At 35.3% G+C, this 19,406-nt stretch overlaps 3 protein-coding genes across 3 annotated transcripts; 2 read left to right on the plus strand and 1 right to left on the minus strand.

Annotated features, from left to right (window-relative positions):
* The first annotated feature begins 3,602 nt into the window (after positions 1 to 3,602).
* On the plus strand, positions 3,603 to 5,201 carry LOC107585897 (protein mago nashi homolog). The gene is made up of 5 exons (XM_016273078.1): positions 3,603 to 3,841; positions 4,200 to 4,258; positions 4,360 to 4,470; positions 4,587 to 4,669; positions 4,994 to 5,201. Exons 1-5 carry the CDS (start codon positions 3,751 to 3,753, stop codon positions 5,091 to 5,093), a joined length of 444 nt encoding a protein of 147 aa, XP_016128564.1. The 5' UTR covers positions 3,603 to 3,750; the 3' UTR covers positions 5,094 to 5,201.
* Positions 5,202 to 5,843: 642 nt separating this feature from the next.
* LOC107585892 (carnitine O-palmitoyltransferase 2, mitochondrial-like) lies at positions 5,844 to 11,780 on the minus strand. The gene is made up of 5 exons (XM_016273071.1): positions 11,331 to 11,780; positions 8,539 to 8,619; positions 8,339 to 8,445; positions 6,941 to 8,245; positions 5,844 to 6,719 (listed from the first exon to the last, which is right to left on the minus strand). Exons 1-5 carry the CDS (start codon positions 11,534 to 11,536, stop codon positions 6,391 to 6,393), a joined length of 2,028 nt encoding a protein of 675 aa, XP_016128557.1. The 5' UTR covers positions 11,537 to 11,780; the 3' UTR covers positions 5,844 to 6,390.
* Positions 11,781 to 13,473: 1,693 nt separating this feature from the next.
* Positions 13,474 to 19,406, plus strand: porcn (porcupine O-acyltransferase). The gene is made up of 15 exons (XM_016273075.1): positions 13,474 to 13,882; positions 14,255 to 14,408; positions 14,876 to 15,068; positions 15,893 to 15,936; positions 16,051 to 16,232; positions 16,337 to 16,467; positions 16,612 to 16,629; positions 17,175 to 17,189; positions 17,285 to 17,410; positions 17,784 to 17,884; positions 18,097 to 18,173; positions 18,284 to 18,347; positions 18,515 to 18,600; positions 18,832 to 18,942; positions 19,042 to 19,406. Exons 2-15 carry the CDS (start codon positions 14,273 to 14,275, stop codon positions 19,141 to 19,143), a joined length of 1,386 nt encoding a protein of 461 aa, XP_016128561.1. The 5' UTR covers positions 13,474 to 13,882; positions 14,255 to 14,272; the 3' UTR covers positions 19,144 to 19,406.

Here is a 19,406-nt window from a genome sequence, read left to right on the forward strand (position 1 = left end):
AAGTTTTTAGTATTCTGGCATTATTTATATGATGCGTTTCTTGCAGAAGGATGAACGTTTATTCCTCTTTTTCACTTGAACAATTCAGGCAGTGTTGCTACGTCACAACACGCCTCTCAGGGTGTAGTTACTACAAATGAAAACAATAACTCCCTTTTGTCCTAAAAGGAATGAGGTGTAATACAGAAGACATCAGAGACCACACCTCTAAAATAGAAAGGGTGCTAATCTGGCTAATTAAGCAGAACTAAATTTGTTGTATGTATTCATACTCGGTTCTGAATTATAAACCTTGTACTTCTAGAATATTTACGGAGATGCCAGGTGATCCTCATTAAACATGGTCATGTGCTTTAAAACAAAGCCCTGTGATTGATTGTGCAGCATTGCCGTGGAGTGTTAGCATGAATAGTGATCTATTTGTCAAGAGATTTATGTTCATATACTATGCACTCTACCCTTGACTCTAATAATGCAATTTGACACTCAGTTTGACTCTTTAATTATACTTGTGCAAGGCATTTAGACAAATGGAGATGCTTACTTGAAAAGAATTCTCAGTCTCCTCATCTCTTCAACCTTTTGCTATGTTTTTTTTATTTTTCTTTTAAACCCATTATTTCACTATTGTTGTGACTTAAAATATACACCGTGATGCCACTTTGGTAAGTCTGACAAAACTCACCAAAGAGTTCATTTAGTTTTCTTCAACAGATGTTTTTGTAGTCCGAGCCATGTATTTTCCATACGCAATACATACCCTTGTAGCTCAGTTTTCCTGCATCTTGGAGCCAGAGAGAAGCCATTTAAGGCACTCTGAAATCGTTCAGGGAACTGAACAATCCAACCTTTAAATTGGACCCTGACTGTAAAATGACCCCATATATCTTCCCTTTGATCTTGACATCTTTAACTTAAAATTGGTTAATCATTGATATACGAATTGTTCTTATTTAACATTGTTTGTAATATCGCTATATTTTATTTTCTGGTTGGCTTCATTCTCATTGCTGCTATGATACAGGGTGACTCATTTACAATCCTATGTAAAAATTCTAAATGATCAATTATTGAATGATGTGAATATTTATTTGATTGAATACGATCGTTTCGAGGATAATGCCAGTTACATTTAATCAGAGACATCATTATTTATATCTGGGCCTGATGGAAAAAAAAAAACATTGTGACTTTTTTGATATTTATTTGGTTATCAAAGGCATTCTTACCCCTGGGCTGTTTATTTGGCCATAATTGCATAAATTATTATAAATCTTTTGTTGACGTCTGGTCCTTGGTTTCGTTTGGGTATTAAATGTGTGATTCAATCAGTATGTTCATAGATTCATTTTAAAATTCTTGAAAAGAACCAGTTTAAAACCACTGCAACAAATTGTGTGCCATCATAAAGTTTTTGTATGTGAACTTACAGACGGTTCCTTTTATTTTCATGTTCAATTCCCTTCAATGTTACATTAGCTCAATATTGTAAATATTACTTTTCTAAACAACACCTGCTTACTCAAACATCCAGGATGTTGAAGATATTCATACCTCTCATTAAACGGTTTTGATATATTAGCACAGATTTAAACACCAGCTTTTAAAATGCAGTACACATTACAAACATTTTTTCCACAATCACACTGTTCAGCCCTGAATAAAACCATGTTTTCATAACTTATCATCTCTATCTAACCAACTTGCACACCCAATGTGTAATCCTACTTGACTGAAAATGATGCAAATACAGTACATTGTTTTTATTGAAATTTGTGGGATTCCAAAGATTTAAGCTGTTGGCATTGTTTAATGTGCAATCAATTAGTTTGACTCCCACACTAATGTCTATAGCAAATATTGATTTGACCAGAATGTGACAACCTTTATGCATTTATGTTGATATTAGAAATCCTAGTCTTGAACAGATTGTCTTGTTGCAAAGAGGGGTGACTTTGAGGGGATTTCAAAAGTATGGTGTTCTGCATGATGTATCATTATATGTTCAATTATTGATGCCTTTGAATTTTGGTGCTTGCAAAAGGGGTGCAACATGCAAAGAAAGCCAAAACTGTATTACAATCAGAAAAGGTTGCATGCTTGTGTTGCTGGACCAAACAAACTACAGTTGCAAGGCTTTAAAACAGCATTTCTGTGTCACTGCAATTCATATTAATAACACTTTATCTTGAACTGTTACTCTTGACGCTGGGAGTGGCTTTTTTGTTTTTTAAGTGTTTCTATGCTTTAATGAATCCACGATAACTGTATCATCATGTACATGTGTAAAGAATTGCAGAAAGTGATTGACAGCAAAGCTTAGTTAAATAAAAGTTTTTGTACTCCTCATGTTCGTTGCCTCCTGGTTACCTGAGTGCTGTTATCGCATTTGCTTGCATCAGAAAAAAAAAAGAGTAAATCCCTCTCTTTTAAGAACTTTATTACAGAATTACACAATGGTTTAGATTAGAACAAAGATAACATGAATGCATACAACAAAGCAAAACAGGTTCAGGGAGATTTATTTATTTATTTATTACAAAACTTGTAGAAACATACAGAAACAGGGAAGCGAGACATGAATATATTCCAATAAAAACAGAAAACAAATATTCTGTATTTGCATGTCAAATTAATTATTATCGGTACATAAAAGTGCAAAAATAAACTTACATTCTTTTAGAAAAGTTATCATAATACATCAAAAGTTTGGCACTCTTTTTGTTATTAGTAAGTCTAAGAGATGAAACAAGAGAGTCCAATTCAACAAGAAAAATGGGGAAAGACAAAGGAGATTCAAGCCATTTTTGCTTATGAATGAAGAATTTTGCATTCAATATAAGAAAATTAACAACATATTCAACAGTTTATTTATTACAAAACTTGTAGAAACATACAGAAACAGGGAAGCGAGACATGAATATATTCCAATAAAAACAGAAAACAAATATTCTGTATTTTCATGTCAAATTAATTATTATCGGTACATAAAAGTGCAAAAATAAACTTACATTCTTTTTAGAAAAGTTATCATAATACATCAAAAGTTTGGCACTCTTTTTGTTATTAGTAAGTCTAAGAGATGAAACAAGAGAGTCCAATTCAACAAGAAAAATGGGGAAAGACAAAGGAGATTCAAGCCATTTTTGCTTATGAATGAAGAATTTTGCATTCAATATAAGAAAATTAACAACATATTCAACAGATAATAGCTTTGGATTTTCATAATAAAAGACTTTGAGGACGAAGGTATGGGACACATTTGTAAGGTTAGAAACATAGGCGCTTAAGTCAACCCAGGTTCAGGGAGGTCTTTTTTTTTATTTTTAATTTTTTTTTTATTAATGCTCAAAAATCAAGAATAGTACACATAGAATAATACAACCATTAACATAAAAAAGATAAACAATAATAACAAAAAAGAAAGAAAAAGAAAAAAGGGGGTTGTTAATACATTATACACTGAAAGAATAAAATTGAGATTTACATGTCATTAAAGATAGGAAAAAAGTTACAGATAATTAAAGTTTTTAAGGCTTTTTTGTTCTTAGACAACTGAATTAGGTTCAGGGAGGTCATGATGTGCTTTTGGTCAACCGCAGCATCATTATTCTGCGACCGGTGTTTGACGTCACACCGCGACCTGCAGTACGCATGCGAGTCCATCGTCTCTCAAGCGGTTCGTCGAAGGAAGAGTGCTCGTGCGGTCATTTACATATATAGGGCCTTACTTAAATATCGTGCACAGATATGTCCTCGAGTGACTTTTATTTGAGGTACTATGTGGGCCATAAAGGTAAATTCGGCCACGAATTTCTGGAATTTGAATTCAGACCAGACGGTAAGTCAGGCGCCAACTTAGCTTGCTAATATGCTAACAGCCTTTCTGTTGATGTCTGTGCTTGCTTTTTTGTTTACTAGGCCGAAACGTTTTTCTTTAGTTATTATTTATTTAGTTACTGGTTTATTTCTTTCGTAATTGTGAAGTAGAGAGGCTGTTTGTGTAGAAAAACAAATTAAAGTGTTGGGTAACATTTGAGTTGCTTTAAAGTGTCACTTTAATATCTTAAGTTGTTTAATTTGATAAATAATATTTTTGCTTAGAAATTGTTGTGTTTCTGATATAATATTTCAGTGACTGTTAAGTCTGTTCATAAGAAGCTTTCATATCATTTATGGATCATTTTGTTTTCTTCCAGGCAAACTGAGATATGCAAACAACAGTAACTACAAGAACGACGTCATGATCCGAAAAGAGGTAAAGTCAGCTGCGTGATGACGTCACATACATCCAATATTAGGTCATTTATGTTGAGACCTAGGCTTTGTATCTCATGAGAGATTTCCCCCCTCTTTCAGGCTTATGTTCATAAAAGCGTGATGGAAGAGTTGAAGAGAATCATTGATGACAGTGAGATCACAAAAGAAGACGATGCCTTGTGGCCGCCTCCAGACAGAGTCGGGCGACAGGTTTGTAGGAATATGTACTTTTGCTTTTATTTTTAATTGTATTATTATTTTTACATTTGCTCTGGTCACCACGTGTGGTTTAATACTCCTAATTGCATCTTCTTTGTGCTGTATAGGAACTGGAGATTGTCATCGGTGACGAACACATTTCATTCACAACTTCCAAAATTGGATCTTTAATTGATGTCAACCAGTCCAAGTAAGCATATTTCATAGAAGAATCTCCTCTTGTTCTCTCTGCTTGACTGCATTTTCACTTCAGCATTACGGTCTCATGCTTGAAACCTGGTATTGCAGTACCACAAGTATTATTGACTCTTGTATGATAAATTGCTTGTGATGCATCTTATGTGTAAATCATTTAAGATAAAAGCATCTGCTAAATGATTTACTTTAATGTCGTTTTTTCTTCATTTATTCTGTATTGTCATGCAGTTTATTGCTTTCCTTTTTCTACTCAAGCAATGCAGTACTGTGTTCTCTATATTATAAGAGTGGTAACTTTTGTGATTTTGATCATCAGGGACCCAGAAGGACTCAGAGTTTTCTACTACCTGGTCCAGGATCTCAAATGCCTTGTATTCAGTCTCATCGGCCTTCACTTCAAAATCAAGCCCATCTAGCTACCCAGTTGCTTTTATTCTGGATGATAGTCATATTTTAGTTATTGTTTGAGCTATTTTCAACATTTGTATATTGCTTGGTGGTTTTGCTTTTTTTTTAAATAAATTCGTTCAACTGTTGATTCACTTCACTCTCCATTTCAGAACCTCTTAAACTGCAAAATATCTTTTCAGCACCTTAATGGCGATATCAATATTTGCACACTCTAAAATAGCTACTTTTAAATAGAAGGTACAATATGTACACTACTAGTTTAAAGTTTGGGGTTGGTGAAAGCTTTTTACTGTTCTTGAACATCTCTTATGTTCACCAAGGATGATTTGTTTATAAAATACAGTAAGAATTAATAATATTTTAATATGCACTGCTAAATTTGTAGTCTTCAGTGTCACATTTGCAATAAGCATTTCTTATTGTTGGAAACAGTTGTGTTGCTTAATATTTTTGTGGAAAACATGATACATTTTATCTGGATTCTTTGATGAATATAAAGTTCAAAAGAACAGCATTTACTTTTTTTTGGTAGTAATATACAAATCTTTACTGTTACCTTTGAATTAAAGATTACTAAAATATCCCCAGACTTTTGAAAAGTAGTGTATGCAAACCTCACAAATGTTCATCTTCTTACATTTTTACTTACATTTCACTGCTGGTCATATATTCCCTATATAACCATGTATGTGACAAATAAAAAAAAAACTTGAATCTTCAAATTTTGCTGAAATATTTCAGTCAGATATTCAATATTTTATTTTTTATTAAGCTTGTAACAATATTTACAATCTGAGTATTCATAGTTATCCACATTTTTACATCTTATAAGGCAAAGGACAGGTCTTTCAATTATTGTACATAATTAAACAATGCAGAAATTTTCAGTGTATGAAATATGGAAGTACATTGTATCCATGTTGCATTGAGACAAAGATAATTGACTTGAAAAGTATAGATGGATTAAAGCTGCCTGTTGAACCTGGGTTTGCAATACACTGCAAATATTGCAAACAATACATTTCAGGACATCAGCATTTCACAGATTTACCTATAGCCCCATTACAATTACTAATTTTTGCTAATGCATCAAATCACTTCAGCATAAGCTCAATACCAAGCAGTCACAGTTGTCTATCCACACAGTGCAAAGCTTATTCCTAATACTCTCAGCCTTTAAATATAAACATGTTACACTGATACACTTGAGTCCTTATCTAATAAAAGTAAAACATAAATGTTCAGACTAAATTCAGACTACTACACAGTGCTTCAATGAATTTAAACACATTAAGTGCACTTTCAATTAATGGGTTTTCCATCAAGTACTGTAAAAATGTCTTCCAATGACTTGTGAACACACTTAAGGAACTCGTGAACATTTCTGGCAGGGTAGCTGGACACATTGCAACCGATCCATTCATCATGGACACCATAGCCCACTCCGAAACCATCAGGCACCACCGGAGCAAATCCGCCCAGACTGACCGCGGGGCTGGTAAGAGTACTGGTGGAGAGAATGTTGTGGTTTATGGCCTTATATGCTGGATCCTGGTAGAGATTGTGCAGAGCTATTCCTTTTGAATTAGCCAGGTAGCGCATGGCAAAGAGATGGCGATCAAAGCCTTGACCTAGAAGAAAATGCACAAAAAATATGACAATGAAGTTGAGAGTGAACTAAAGATCTCATTTGATGCCCACCCTCCCCCAAAAATGTAAAAGGATGGAAATTCTGTCATCACCCTCATGTCATTCCAAACCTGTTTGACTCAATACTGATTAAAATAGATGTCTTGCCAAGATAAACATCAGTTTTCCCCCCTAGAATGACAAGACATGAATATGCACTAACCCATTGCTGCCTCTTTCGTGAGCTGCCCATGGTATTTGGAGCATTCATTCAACAGCCCCTGTAACTGCTCCACAGTGTGCTGTCCAGGCTGCTCAACGAATGCCTTGGCACAGTGCTTTGTGTGGATGGTAGCGGGACGGATTGTTTCTGTGCGCCCGTGTTTAAAGGCTGCAGTGCTACATGACTCGTATGTGCCGACCGTCTGGCCGTATTGCCGTAGGAAGCCCATCTGGAAAGCCAGCTGAGCGATGGCATCTGGACTGAGCTTCTTCTTCTTAAGTTGCTCCTTTCCACCTTTCTTGAACTCCATGGCGTCGATGGTGAGCTTTGACACGGCGGCCTGGAAGTTCTCTTTTGCTTTTGTGATTCCAGCTTTTAACTCATCAGTGAGTTTAAACTCTAATCGGCACACCGCAGAGGAAGAGTCTACCGCTGCAGGCTGGGATCCAGGCCCGACCAAAGGCTTCTCCGTGGTGTCCTTGAAGACCTCATTCTGGAAGCGAAGAACGGCCACGCCGTCACCCCAAGAGTGCTCAAAATTGATGGCCGCCTGTCCGTCTTTAGCCAAGATGATACTGAAGGACTTGTCGTACCACCGGTTGCAGCCGTCTCCATGAAGCATGTTGTGGGAAATGTGAATACGGTCTCTCATCACCTCCTCATCCAGGCAGAGGCAGAACAAAGCACTGTCTACTAAATGCAGAGCTTCTCCATTTCCAGCGTCCAGTAGTTTCTGTCTTAACCCTGCCCAGATGTCTCTATTCTCACTGGTTAGAACGCCCAAGGGGAACGAAGGAGCTTTTGTGGGGTCCGATAGGATGTATTTCAAATGAGCTTGAACCTCAGCAGGCTTTATCAGGTTGCCGTCCCGATCTAGAGCATCAAACACATACAGGTTGCCTCGCCTTACTACGAGCAGGTGGCGGCCCTTGTCGTCTGTGAGGAGCTCATCGCGCCTGTACTTGGGTATACGTGTGGAGTTGAAGAGGCGGAAGTATTGGGACATATCCAGAGGATAGGCATTCACCATGTAGGCTCCAAACCATGAGATAAAGGGGGGCACCCATCGGATCAACTTCTTGAAACTATCGGTGTCACTCTTGGCAGGGTTAAGATGAAACACCTCTGGCTCGAGTAGACCAGCACGAAGCGTCTTCATGAACCGGACGGCTGAGCACACCATGTTGGTGGCTCGCACAAGCTGGTCGTTGTACTCGGGTTTGGGGTCAGGGTTAAAGGACATGAAGGGGTTAAAGTTGAGCACAACAGACTCCCGAGCAGACAAGTACATGTCAAACCATGGAGCTGCAAGGCAAATGGGAGAAATTAATTAATTATGTTAATTTACAATCAAAACTAATAATATTAAATTGTTATTTTTATTACTACATCTCCTACCTGATATGTAGCTGGTGTGCTTGTTGTTTTTGTCTAAGGCCACAAGTTCTTCATGTAACTGCTTGCCTACGCCACTCTGGAAATCATGTGCTACTTTCTCTGTATTACTGATGGATTTCAAGGGAGCAGAAGTAATGTTAAAACATTAAAGGGTAATTAGAAAATGAAATGAATAAATTGATATAGATACTTTGGCTTACCTGTACTGTTCATCATTCAGCAGGGGTCTTTGAGCAGCCAGATACCTCCGTATTGTATCTTCCAGTTTTGGGACTGGTAATCTATAAAGAACATGTAAAATGTATATATTTTGGAAAACATATCCATTAAAATTATAATTTTTATACATTTTATTGTGAGACGTTTTACTTGGTATAACTATTTAATGCTTTTATTTAAATAATGATTTTTAACAATGTTGTTAAACAGTGTATGTACACTACCATTCAAAGGTTTGGGGCCAGTAAGTTTTTTTAACAGACATTAATTGTTTTATTTAACAAAGATGCAATAAATTGCTCTAAAGTAATAGTAAGGACATTTATAAGGACACAAAACATTTCTATTTCAAATAAATGCTGTTCTTTTGAACATTCTACTTATTAAATAACCCTGAAAATGTATCACATTTTCATAAAAATATTAAGCACCACAACTGTTTTCAATATTGATGTTTCACCAAAACAGCATATTATAATGATTTCTGAAGAATCATGTGACACTGAAGACTGGAGTAATGATTCAGAAAATTAAGCTTTGCTTTCATCAGAATAAATTGCATTTTAAAATATATTTAAATATATATATAAAATTAACCCTCTATGGCATAGTGTTGCCCTGAGGCAATAAACTATATTTTTGGACCTCTCACCGCCCCTTTAATTTTTAAAATAAAATAATATACATACCGGTATATAATATCACCTGACATGTCTGTTCAATGAAATTAGGGTCTAAAGTGGGTGTGGCCTTTTTTGGGGGTGTGGGACAGTCCTTTTAGGAAGCAAAGCCACATGGGACACAGTGCCAAAAATTGGTAAGATAAACATCACTTTTTAACATGTTTAAATATAAATAACTTTATTTATATAAAAAATATATATATATATATATATATATATATATATGCATGTGCATTAATATGTAAGGAAGTATGTTTGATTGTTGAAATCAACTTATTTATATACTAAAACTGTGCTTTTTTTGTTCGTTGCCTCCGGGGCAATTGTGCAGTTAGACCACTTTTGTTCAGGCAATATCATGCTATAGGGTGGAGATGTGCTCAGATGCATAATCAGGAATATGATGCATTCATGCCCTCCTGTTTTTACAAGCTCAATTTTGTCCCTCAAGCATATCAGCTCATAAACTGGCTGAATGAGTAGTTTTTTTCTGGCAAAATATATCAATATTCTTCATTAACAGTACACATAATGTGCAACAAATGCACGCACACACTCACAGAGAGAGAGAGAGATTGTGCTTCCATGTTTTATGGGGACATTCCATAGACGTAATGAATTTTATTCTGTACAAACTGTAAATTGTATCTCCTACCCCTAAACCTACCCCTCACAGAAAACAAAAAAAATCCTTCTGTATGATTTATACGTTTATTCCCTTATGTGGACCAAAAATGGCCCCACGGTATTACTATACTCGTGGGGTCCCCATAATGTAGGAAATACCAGTATTCTCTCTCTCTCTCTCTTTCTGTCACACACACACACACACAAACACACATACTAGGGTTACACGATTATGACAAAAATCATAATTGTCGATTATTCCCTTCAAATTGTGATTGCGATTATTAATTACGATTATCACAATTTACATTGAATGATGTTTATCCCATTGTTTGATGCAACTGCTAGCTGAAAACACTCTAACTGAAAAACGTTTAGTGCTTTTCTATAGTATTAAGCCTTAAATGTCAACTACACATCCGATTGGTTTCTTCTTTAAATTATAAAAAAGTAAAAATATGAATGGTATTATAATGTTATACTAAAACTAAAATTAAAATAATGTGAAAAACCCTTGAGATAACATGTAGAAAGAAAAAAACGCATCTTAAGCATAACATAAGTGGACTTTGAACGATTAATTGCCGCTTTGAACGTTTACGTAATTGTGGCATCCATAATTGTAATCGCGATTAGAAATTTGATTAATTGTGCAGCCCTAACACACACACACACAGTCATTTGGATGTTGGTTTATATGTGTATATGAAATGCGAGAAACATTTATACATGATGTGTTATTTGTAATTAGTAGTAGATTTTATTTATTAGTTTATTTGATTTGTTTATTTTTTTATATTTGTGATTAGTTGGAACCAGTTGTGTTTGACACTTGTCTAAATAAGACTTTTTTAATGCTTATATTGCTTGTTTTCCATATTCCACTTATACAGAAAACCTTGGTGTTTCAGTACCCTTATAGCACAGTGTTGCCTGAGGCAACAAACCAATATCTGGTTCGGGGGTGGGGGGCGGTCACATTTTATAATTGATATATTATCAGGGACCCCCAAGCTCCCTGAGGGTTAAATTGTAATAATATTTCATAATATTACTGTTTTTACTGTATTCCTGACATAAGAGACTTTTTTTCGAAAACTTTTAGGTGGTAGTATACACAGTACCACAAACCCAAGACAATTAGATTACATTTTTTATCTAAGATTATTACATTTTATTCTATTTTAGAACGTTTGAATGTAATTCTAATGGAACTAAATGTAAGGCAAGGGGGTATATTTACGTGTAACACCGTGTCCCCATCCCCCTTGCAACCTAAGCGTAGGCTTTGCACTTTCACCTATATTCTCTAATATGACCTAAAACTTTCGTAGACAAAAAATAATAATGTATTTCCAGCTAAAATCAGATTCAACATCAAAGATGCAATATCAAAGCACAGCAAAACGAATTCTATGACGTGATTTATATACCATGTGTGTAATTCTATGTCAATTTCCTACCTTGGTAAACTCTTCTGGTAGTGCATGGTCGGGACGACACTTTTGTGTAAATACTCAATCCCAGCTCCATCCTTACTGCTGTATTTACGCTGAGTGCTCGTTAGAACTGAGAGGGCAGGGTTATTCCATAACCGTTTCAATTTGCTCAGTGTTGAATTAACGTTATATTGCGTAGAGAGCAAACCTGCCATCATACAACTTGACATTTAAGGAGTTATGATCTGCGTATTTTTCCCTAAATCTCAACTTCTAAGTTCGCAAACCTTCTGTTTAATAGTTCTGCAAGTAGCTCACCCACTGAATGAATGTACGCTAGTGTGTCTGACAGATCCTGTCGCTGTCGGTACGGCCAACAGTAATTAGCTACCTGTGTTCTCTTACCTTTCTATTTAGAAAAAATCACAACAAACGTAAAAAAGGGATTTCCTAAGATAATTTTCAATTGCTGCTTAACAAGCCCCCTAAATCTCAACTTCTAAGTTCGCAAACCTTCTGTTTAATAGTTCTGCAAGTAGCTCACCCCTGAATGAATGTACGCTAGTGTGTCTGACAGATCCTGTCGCTGTCGGTACGGCCAACAGTAATTAGCTACCTGTGTTCTCTTACCTTTCTATTTAGAAAAAATCACAACAAACGTAAAAAAGGGATTTCCTAAGATAATTTTCAATTGCTGCTTAACAAGCAGACAAAATTCACAAGGAAATTTCCGATTTTAATGTTTGATTCATTACTTCCGCCTCACCAACTATCACCTTTTCCAAAATAAAAGTCCAATCTATATAAATATGGCATTTGTATAAAACACATATGTAGGCTTAAGTTGTGTATTTAATGATTCAACTGCATTTTTCATTATGTGCTATTTAAATTAGAACTCTCACAAAACAACACAAAATAAGAAAGTTGCCCAGAAATAGATTCAATTAAAACTTTATTTAATTATGTTAACTTATTCAAAATAAATATTCTTACTCCTTACATTTCGAATATTTATTGCATTTTCATATATTTTGAACATTATATATATATTTTTTTATAATCTATTTCTTACTATGTGTCAGTAAGTTGTTATTTTAGCATGTGTGTTTGCCTCAGTGTTATTTTTTTAGGATTACTGATGAACTAATGTACTTTGATTTGTATTAGTTATCTATTTTAGTTACAGTTGTAGTTATTATTATGTCTATATAGGCTTTTTATTAAGTTTTACTTTAATTTATTTTGAGTTATTTCAGTACTTCAACATACAAAATGGAAATGAAATATATATATTTAATGTATTTATATATATGTACATGTACAGTGGGGGAAAAAAAAAAGTATTTAGTCAGCCACCGATTGTGCAAGTTCTCCCACTTAAAAAGATGAGAGAGGCCTGTAATTTTCATCATAGGTATACCTCAACTATGAGAGACAAAATGAGGGGAAAAAAATCCAGAAAATAAAATTGTAGGATTTTTAAAGAATTTATTTGCAAATTATGGTGGAAAATAAGTATTTGGTCAATAACAAAATTTCATCTCAATACTTTGTTATATACCCTTTGTTGGCAATGACAGAGGTCAAACGTTTTCTGTAAGTCTTCACAAGGTTTTCACATCATTTTGTCTCTCATAGTTGAGGTATACCTATGATGAAAATTACAGGCCTCTCTCATCTTTTTAAGTGGGAGAACTTGCACAATTGGTGGTATGCACTGTATATGTGTGTGGCTGTACATACACATATGTAGTTGTTTTTTGGCTTAGTGTTATGTTAGAATCATTATTATACTCATACCTTTTTGTTCTTTGTTCTGTTATTGTTTTCATTTAAATGTTTTAGTTTTGAAATGTTGTTGTATGCATATGTCATTTTTATTTAATTTATTTAATTTTCTTAAATGTGTGTATATATATAGTATTTATAGAGTTTTAGCTTTTAGTTTTAATGACTTTTTCTTATTTGTAAGTCGCTTTGGATAAAAGCGTATGCTAAATGACTAAAAGTAAAGTAAAGTAAAGAACAGATTTGAACGCATCCAGGCTATCAAAGCGTGAGACCACAAGCTCCGCCTTTTTGTTCTGATCCTTTCATATGATTGGTTCAGCCACAGATGCGCAGGAAGGTGATTGGTCATCGGAAGTCCCTTTGGGAAGCTGTAATCATGAACGACGGACAGCATCAATGGGAATCAGCCATCAGGCGCATTGCCAGCATCATCTGGACCGATTGTGCTGGAAGCGCGACATAATTTTAGTTTAGAACCTAGGCGAATTTATATAGATTAATTCTAAATTTAAATTGAGCTAAGTAATATAATAGAATGTGTACAAAACTTGACATTTTAGGGACCCACAGACGTATTCCTGCTGCGGTTCATCACAGCGATTTGATTGTGGGGGTGAAGCGCTCCTCCTCCTCCTTCGCTGTCGCGCTCTGTAACGAATTGTACATGCCATCTATTATAATTCTCATTTAGAAGATAAAAGACCTGTCGTCGATATTACAGACCGTTCAGACCGTGCGTGCTGTCTGCATTGCGGTGTGAGGGTATTTAACATCTTGCAGAGGTAAGATTATTTGGATATTGCATGTCTACACAGCACAGCGTTAATGTATCATAACAAATATATTCAGAGTACCAACCAGGATGATTTTCTTTTCCTTCCTGATGAAAATAGATTTCTGTTGTGGAATCCTAAAAACAATACATCTATTTCTAAAAGCTGTTGCAATCATCACATATGTGTGTGATGGGATTCAGTATTAACCCTGAGATTAATTTTTACAAACACTATGCTCTGACCTCAATTCAGCCTTTATCTTATCTTTACCTTTGAGGCTTGCCCACAGCATCTGTCATTGTTTTGACCAAATGCACGGACATTATTGATTTGATTATTTAAGGTACATCATCTAATTTATGTTATTTTATTTTTCAGTGTCTAACAGTCAAAGCAATGGGAGCTCTAAGCAAACAGCAGTTCTTCCAGGAACTGGGATCCGGTTGCTTGCTTCCGACTGTCCAGCACGGTCTGGAACAAGTATGGCAGCTGTTACTCATCTGCCTAGTGTGTAGGCTGCTGTGGAGATTGGGTAAGAGGGTTTATACAACACATTACATGTACTGTAATCTTTTAATGCAATTAAAGGAACAGTTCTTCTAAAATAAAAATGATTTACTCTCCCTCGTGTCATTCCAAACATGTCATTCCAAACCAAAAAGGACAAAAATACTATTAAAGCAGCAAGTCGGTCATGTACAATGTACAATATCTCAAGTCTTTTAAGCCATATGATAGCTTTGTGTGAGGAATATCTTGCTTGACAGCTACGATCACCATTCACTTTCACTGTGTGATAAAACACTTTGGAGATTCTTCTATAAATAACTTACTTTCTGTTGCATGGAAAGAGAAAAAAAAAACATGACCTTGAGAAAACAATTATAGAATTTGTCATGTTTGGTGGAACTTCTTCTAATACTGAAGTACAATTAAAATAATAGGTAATCAAATGATGCTATGCTGCAAATTATTTTTAAGCTGTATTTCCTCTCTCAGGTCTGCCCTCTTTCTTGAAACACCTGAGTACGGTGGCAGGTGGTTTTTATACTCTTTACCTGTTCTTCGAGCTGCACATGGTTTGGGTGGTGCTTCTCAGCCTCCTCTGCTACCTCATCCTCTTCCTGTGCCGCCATTCGAGCAGCCGAGGACCCTTCCTGTCCATCACTATCCTCATCTACCTCCTTCTGGGGTATGAAGATATATCCTGTCACGCTAATCTGTTTCTTCATTTTTGCATTTTGCCAACAGTATTGGGAAGTTTACTTTGAAAATGTAATAGGTTACAGATTACAAGTTACCCTGTTTAAAATGTAATAAATAGTGTAACTATTTCAGTTGCTTCATTGAAGTAATGTCATTGATTGCATTTGATTACTTTTTGATTACTTTTCTAAGACTTTAAAAATTCTTCATTCTTGAATCAAGATTATAATTTTTCATTTTAAAACACAGCCACCACAAAATCAGGCTTTCGCAACTCTTTTTACTTTGAGATCGTTCTGAGGTTAAATACAACCCCCTTTGTAATCATTAACATTTTCATAAGTAACTATAATTTACTTACATATTTTTTTTCAGTAACTGTGACAGATTACAGTTACATTGATTTTGTAATGAAATTATGTAACGCTGCTACATGTAACTAGTTACTAATCAACACTGGTAGTCAATGTATATATTTGAGTACAATGGGCATACAGTGTCACATGATCCTTCAGATATCATTCAAATATGCTGATTCGGTATTCAATTTTTTAAAAATTGTTATCAGTGTTGAAAACAGTTGTGCTGCTTAGTAGTTTTGTGGAAATAATCAGTTTTTTAGTATTCTTTGAAGAATAGAAGGTTTGATAGAACACAGTTTATTTGAAATAGAATTATTTTGAGTCATTATATATGTCTTTACTAACTATACATCTCCTATTAATATTGTATTTTTGTTAGTTTTTTAATAGGATGTAGAACCTGGTGAGTCAGAGATACAGAGTTAAGATTCTGTTCTTTCTGTTTCAGAGAATTGCATATGATGGATACAACAACCTGGCATAAAATGAGAGGTCAGTTTTTGATGCTGTTTTATGACCGGACATCAGTGACCATTAGATCAGGACTGTATAGATGTTTCTTACCGTGATTAAATTTCAAATCAAATACTTGTTGTGGTCATGTAGGTTCCCAGATGGTAGTGGCCATGAAGGCAGTTTCTCTTGCCTTTGATTTGGACAAAGGCATAGTGGAGAAATTTCCCTCTCCAGTGGAGTTTATGGGCTACATTTACTTTGTGGGGACGGTCATCTTTGGGCCTTGGATCAGTTTCAATAACTACATGGATGCGGTAGAAAGTCGAAAATTTGTGAGTCTCAAATTTAGTTCTAATGCAAATAAGAATTAAAGGGGTTTAATAACATCAGAGGTGCTTCCACCAGCACTTTACCGTGTCTATATGATCTTTTTCAGAGTGTCTCCTGGTTTTTGAAGTCAGTCTTCAGCTGTGTGAAGAGCCAGCTCTGTCTGGTAATTTCCAACTGTATTGCACCCTATCTCTTTCCCTATTTCATCCCGGCCTTTGGAGACAAGCTGCTCCGCAAGTGAGTATAAGTTTGAGTCGAGTAAAATTATGTAGTTATTCAGTGAGGTGTAAAGTATGGATTGATTCTTCTACTTCTAATATCAAAGTGTTGTGTTGCTATCTGTGGCTTAGTTTTTTATCTGTTTTCATATTTTTTCCTCAGCAAGAAACGAAAGATGAGGTATTGTCCTACTTATATTATTTACATACATTTTAATCATGAGGAATAAAGACAAATTCGTACAAGCATAAAACATACAGGTGCATCTCAATAAATTAGAATGTCGTGGAAAAGTTCATTTATTTCAGTAATTCAAATCAAATTGTGAAACTCGTGTATTAAATAAATTCAGTGCACACAGACTGAAGTAGTTTAAGTCTTTGGTTCTTTTAATTGTGATGATTTTGGCTCACATTTAACAAAAACCCACCAATTCACTATCTCAACAAATTAGAATATGGTGTCAGCAGTATGGTGTCATGCCAATCAGCTAATCAACTCAAAACACCTGCAAAGGTTTCCTGAGCCTTCAAAATTGTCTCTCAGTTTGGTTCACTAGGCTACACAATCATGAAATGTACTTGTAAAAAGAATTAAACCAATGAATTCTTCTGGGTTTGAGATTTCTGTATAAATTGACTTATTTTTATCTGCTTCTTTCTATTGATAAAATATAAATTTTGGATTGAGTTTATTAATGCTTTTTATTTCGTATTTCAATGCAGGGGCTATATTAAAAGGTAGGCAATGCACAGTGTTAAACCTCAATAGTTTCATGTCTCTGTGGTTGTCTCTGATCTGTGATAACCTTCAGCTTTGTAATTCTCCTCATCAGGTGGCTACAGGCCTATGAGAACACCCTGTCCTTCCATTTCAGTAATTACTTTGTGAGTTACCTTGGTGAGATGACCACCACACTGGCAGGTGCTGGTTTCACAGAGGAGAAGGACAATCTTAAGTGGTATGCATTAATTATACAGATTTAATCACTGTCAGAGTCAGAAATCAAATAGAGGACATACCTGTGGCAAAAAGGTCATTGAACATGCCCCATGATCAATTCCTTTTTTCCCCTAAATCTGGCTTAATAGGCTTAATTTAGAATGTTAAGTATGGTTTTAGTCGGCTCTGAAGACACTGATGTCACTTACACATACTTACTGTCTCCCTGATTATTTTATATTGATTCAATTAAAGGACCAATTTTGAGAGTGTTTATTTTTACTCCAGTGGAGTTTATGGGCTACATTTACTTTGTGGGGACGGTCATCTTTGAGCCTTGGATCAGTTTATCTCTCAAGCGTTATTTTTTAAGGCCATTTCTGTTGTTTCAGGGACTTGACAATAGCAAAGCCGCTAAATGTAGAGTTTCCCAGGTCAATGGTTGAAGTGGTGACTTCCTGGAACCTGCCCATGTCCCGCTGGCTCAACACCTGTACGTATTTGTTTGTGAATTTGTGTACTTTACTTTTGAATAGTGTTGTATTGGTTTTAATACACTCTGAAATTAATTAAATATGTATTTTACCTCCCAAAAGACTTAAACTTAAAGACAGCATTTTATTTAGAGCAGGCGTTTGTGTATTATCTTTTATCTCCAAATATTTGGGTAAGTCACATTCTCCACCTTTTTGTTTTCCTTCCCAGATGTCTTCAGGAAGGCTCTCAAATATGGGAGCTTCACAGCTATTATCTTGACATACACTGCAAGCGCTCTGCTACATGTGAGTGCATTTTGGCTTATTGTTGATTTGCCATTATATTGATTATTTAATTTGAATTGACTGCTTTTTTTCTCAGGCTTAAATACAAAATTGTATTTCTGTGCTCACAGGGTCTAAGCTTCCACATTGGGGCAGTATTATTTACACTAGGCTTCATAACATATATTGAACACGGTGCGTATCTGTTCAGGTATTATCTGTAAATCTAATAATTCTTTCAAATGTTTTAATCATTTCAAAAGCATTATGTTTAGCAGTTCAGCTGACTAATGCATCTTTTCAGAGTATTAATCGTCTTTGGTTGTGTGTTTAATGGACTGTTTCTTTATTCTGTGTTTTAGTGCTTAGGAAAAGATTGTCAGTCATTTTAAATGCATGTGTGCTCTCCAAGAGATGCCCATCTGACTGCAAACACAGACATAAAAAGGTGTTGTATGCATCATTATGGCTGTAGAAGCATTACGGCTTAAAAAAAAAAAAAGACAAAAAACACCATAAAAAATTTAAATGATAAAAAACATCTTTTGATAAGCCTTTACTAAATTATTAACTTGTTAAATATTTTACTATTTTAAATCTTACCAGTTTATATTATCATTTCAAAAGTTAAAAGTTCTTTAAAAATGTAACTTTTTTATATTTCCTTTTTTTCTTCTAGGAATTTTGGGTATATTTAATTAATGGGACTTTTAGCATGTTAGCAGTACTACATTTAACATACCTGGGCTCAATTTTTGGCTCCAGCACAGACGACACGGATTCTGATGAGGTACAACTTACTTTTTCTGAAATCCTATGGCCCCTGCCTTCTGTGTAAGTTATTATTTATATTTATTACATGGCTTAAATGATTTTCTTTTGTCTGCAGGACGGCATGGCCAGCCATACCATTAAGAAATGGACACAGCTCAGCTGGACAAGCCACTGGTTGACCTTTGGCCTTTGGGTCCTGTATCGCCTTATTCTATAAACACTGAGACCTACATAGACGAGGAGAGATGGGGAGAGGATAGCAATAACTGTGATTGGATATTTTATGTGGGTTTTACTATAGAGGGGTCGTGGCCGTTTATGGCATCACTGTGAACTCTGGATGAACATGACTGCGGCCCAGAGTCCTCAAATCCAGGAAAAACGAACATACAGGTAATATTGATCCACACCATTGGACCACTGGATATTCTGAAGTTTTCTAAACTACCTAAAGTAAAGAAGCATCAAGACTTAAAAAAA

Source organism: Sinocyclocheilus grahami, unplaced genomic scaffold, assembly GCF_001515645.1.
Source record: "Sinocyclocheilus grahami isolate Dianchi unplaced genomic scaffold, SAMN03320097.WGS_v1.1 scaffold75.1, whole genome shotgun sequence".
NCBI lineage: Eukaryota > Metazoa > Chordata > Actinopteri > Cypriniformes > Cyprinidae > Sinocyclocheilus > Sinocyclocheilus grahami.

What these genes read in the sequence shown, in the direction of transcription:
- porcn (XM_016273075.1), top strand. Translation starts at nt 14,273, where the DNA reads ATGGGAGCTCTAAGCAAACAGCAGTTCTTCCAGGAACTGGGATCCGGT. An exon ending in GAGAAGGACAATCTTAAGTG is followed by an intron (nt 17,411 to 17,783) that starts GTATGCATTAAT and finishes CTGTTGTTTCAG; the next exon opens with GGACTTGACAATAGCAAAGC. An exon ending in CATAACATATATTGAACACG is followed by an intron (nt 18,348 to 18,514) that starts GTGCGTATCTGT and finishes TCTGTGTTTTAG; the next exon opens with TGCTTAGGAAAAGATTGTCA.
- LOC107585892 (XM_016273071.1), bottom strand. Translation starts at nt 11,536, where the DNA reads ATGTCAAGTTGTATGATGGCAGGTTTGCTCTCTACGCAATATAACGTT. An exon ending in CTGAATGATGAACAGTACAG is followed by an intron (nt 8,446 to 8,538) that starts GTAAGCCAAAGT and finishes GAAATCCATCAG; the next exon opens with TAATACAGAGAAAGTAGCAC. An exon ending in CACGAAAGAGGCAGCAATGG is followed by an intron (nt 6,720 to 6,940) that starts GTTAGTGCATAT and finishes ATTTTCTTCTAG; the next exon opens with GTCAAGGCTTTGATCGCCAT.
- LOC107585897 (XM_016273078.1), top strand. Translation starts at nt 3,751, where the DNA reads ATGTCCTCGAGTGACTTTTATTTGAGGTACTATGTGGGCCATAAAGGT. An exon ending in ATTTGAATTCAGACCAGACG is followed by an intron (nt 3,842 to 4,199) that starts GTAAGTCAGGCG and finishes GTTTTCTTCCAG; the next exon opens with GCAAACTGAGATATGCAAAC. An exon ending in ATTGATGTCAACCAGTCCAA is followed by an intron (nt 4,670 to 4,993) that starts GTAAGCATATTT and finishes TTTGATCATCAG; the next exon opens with GGACCCAGAAGGACTCAGAG.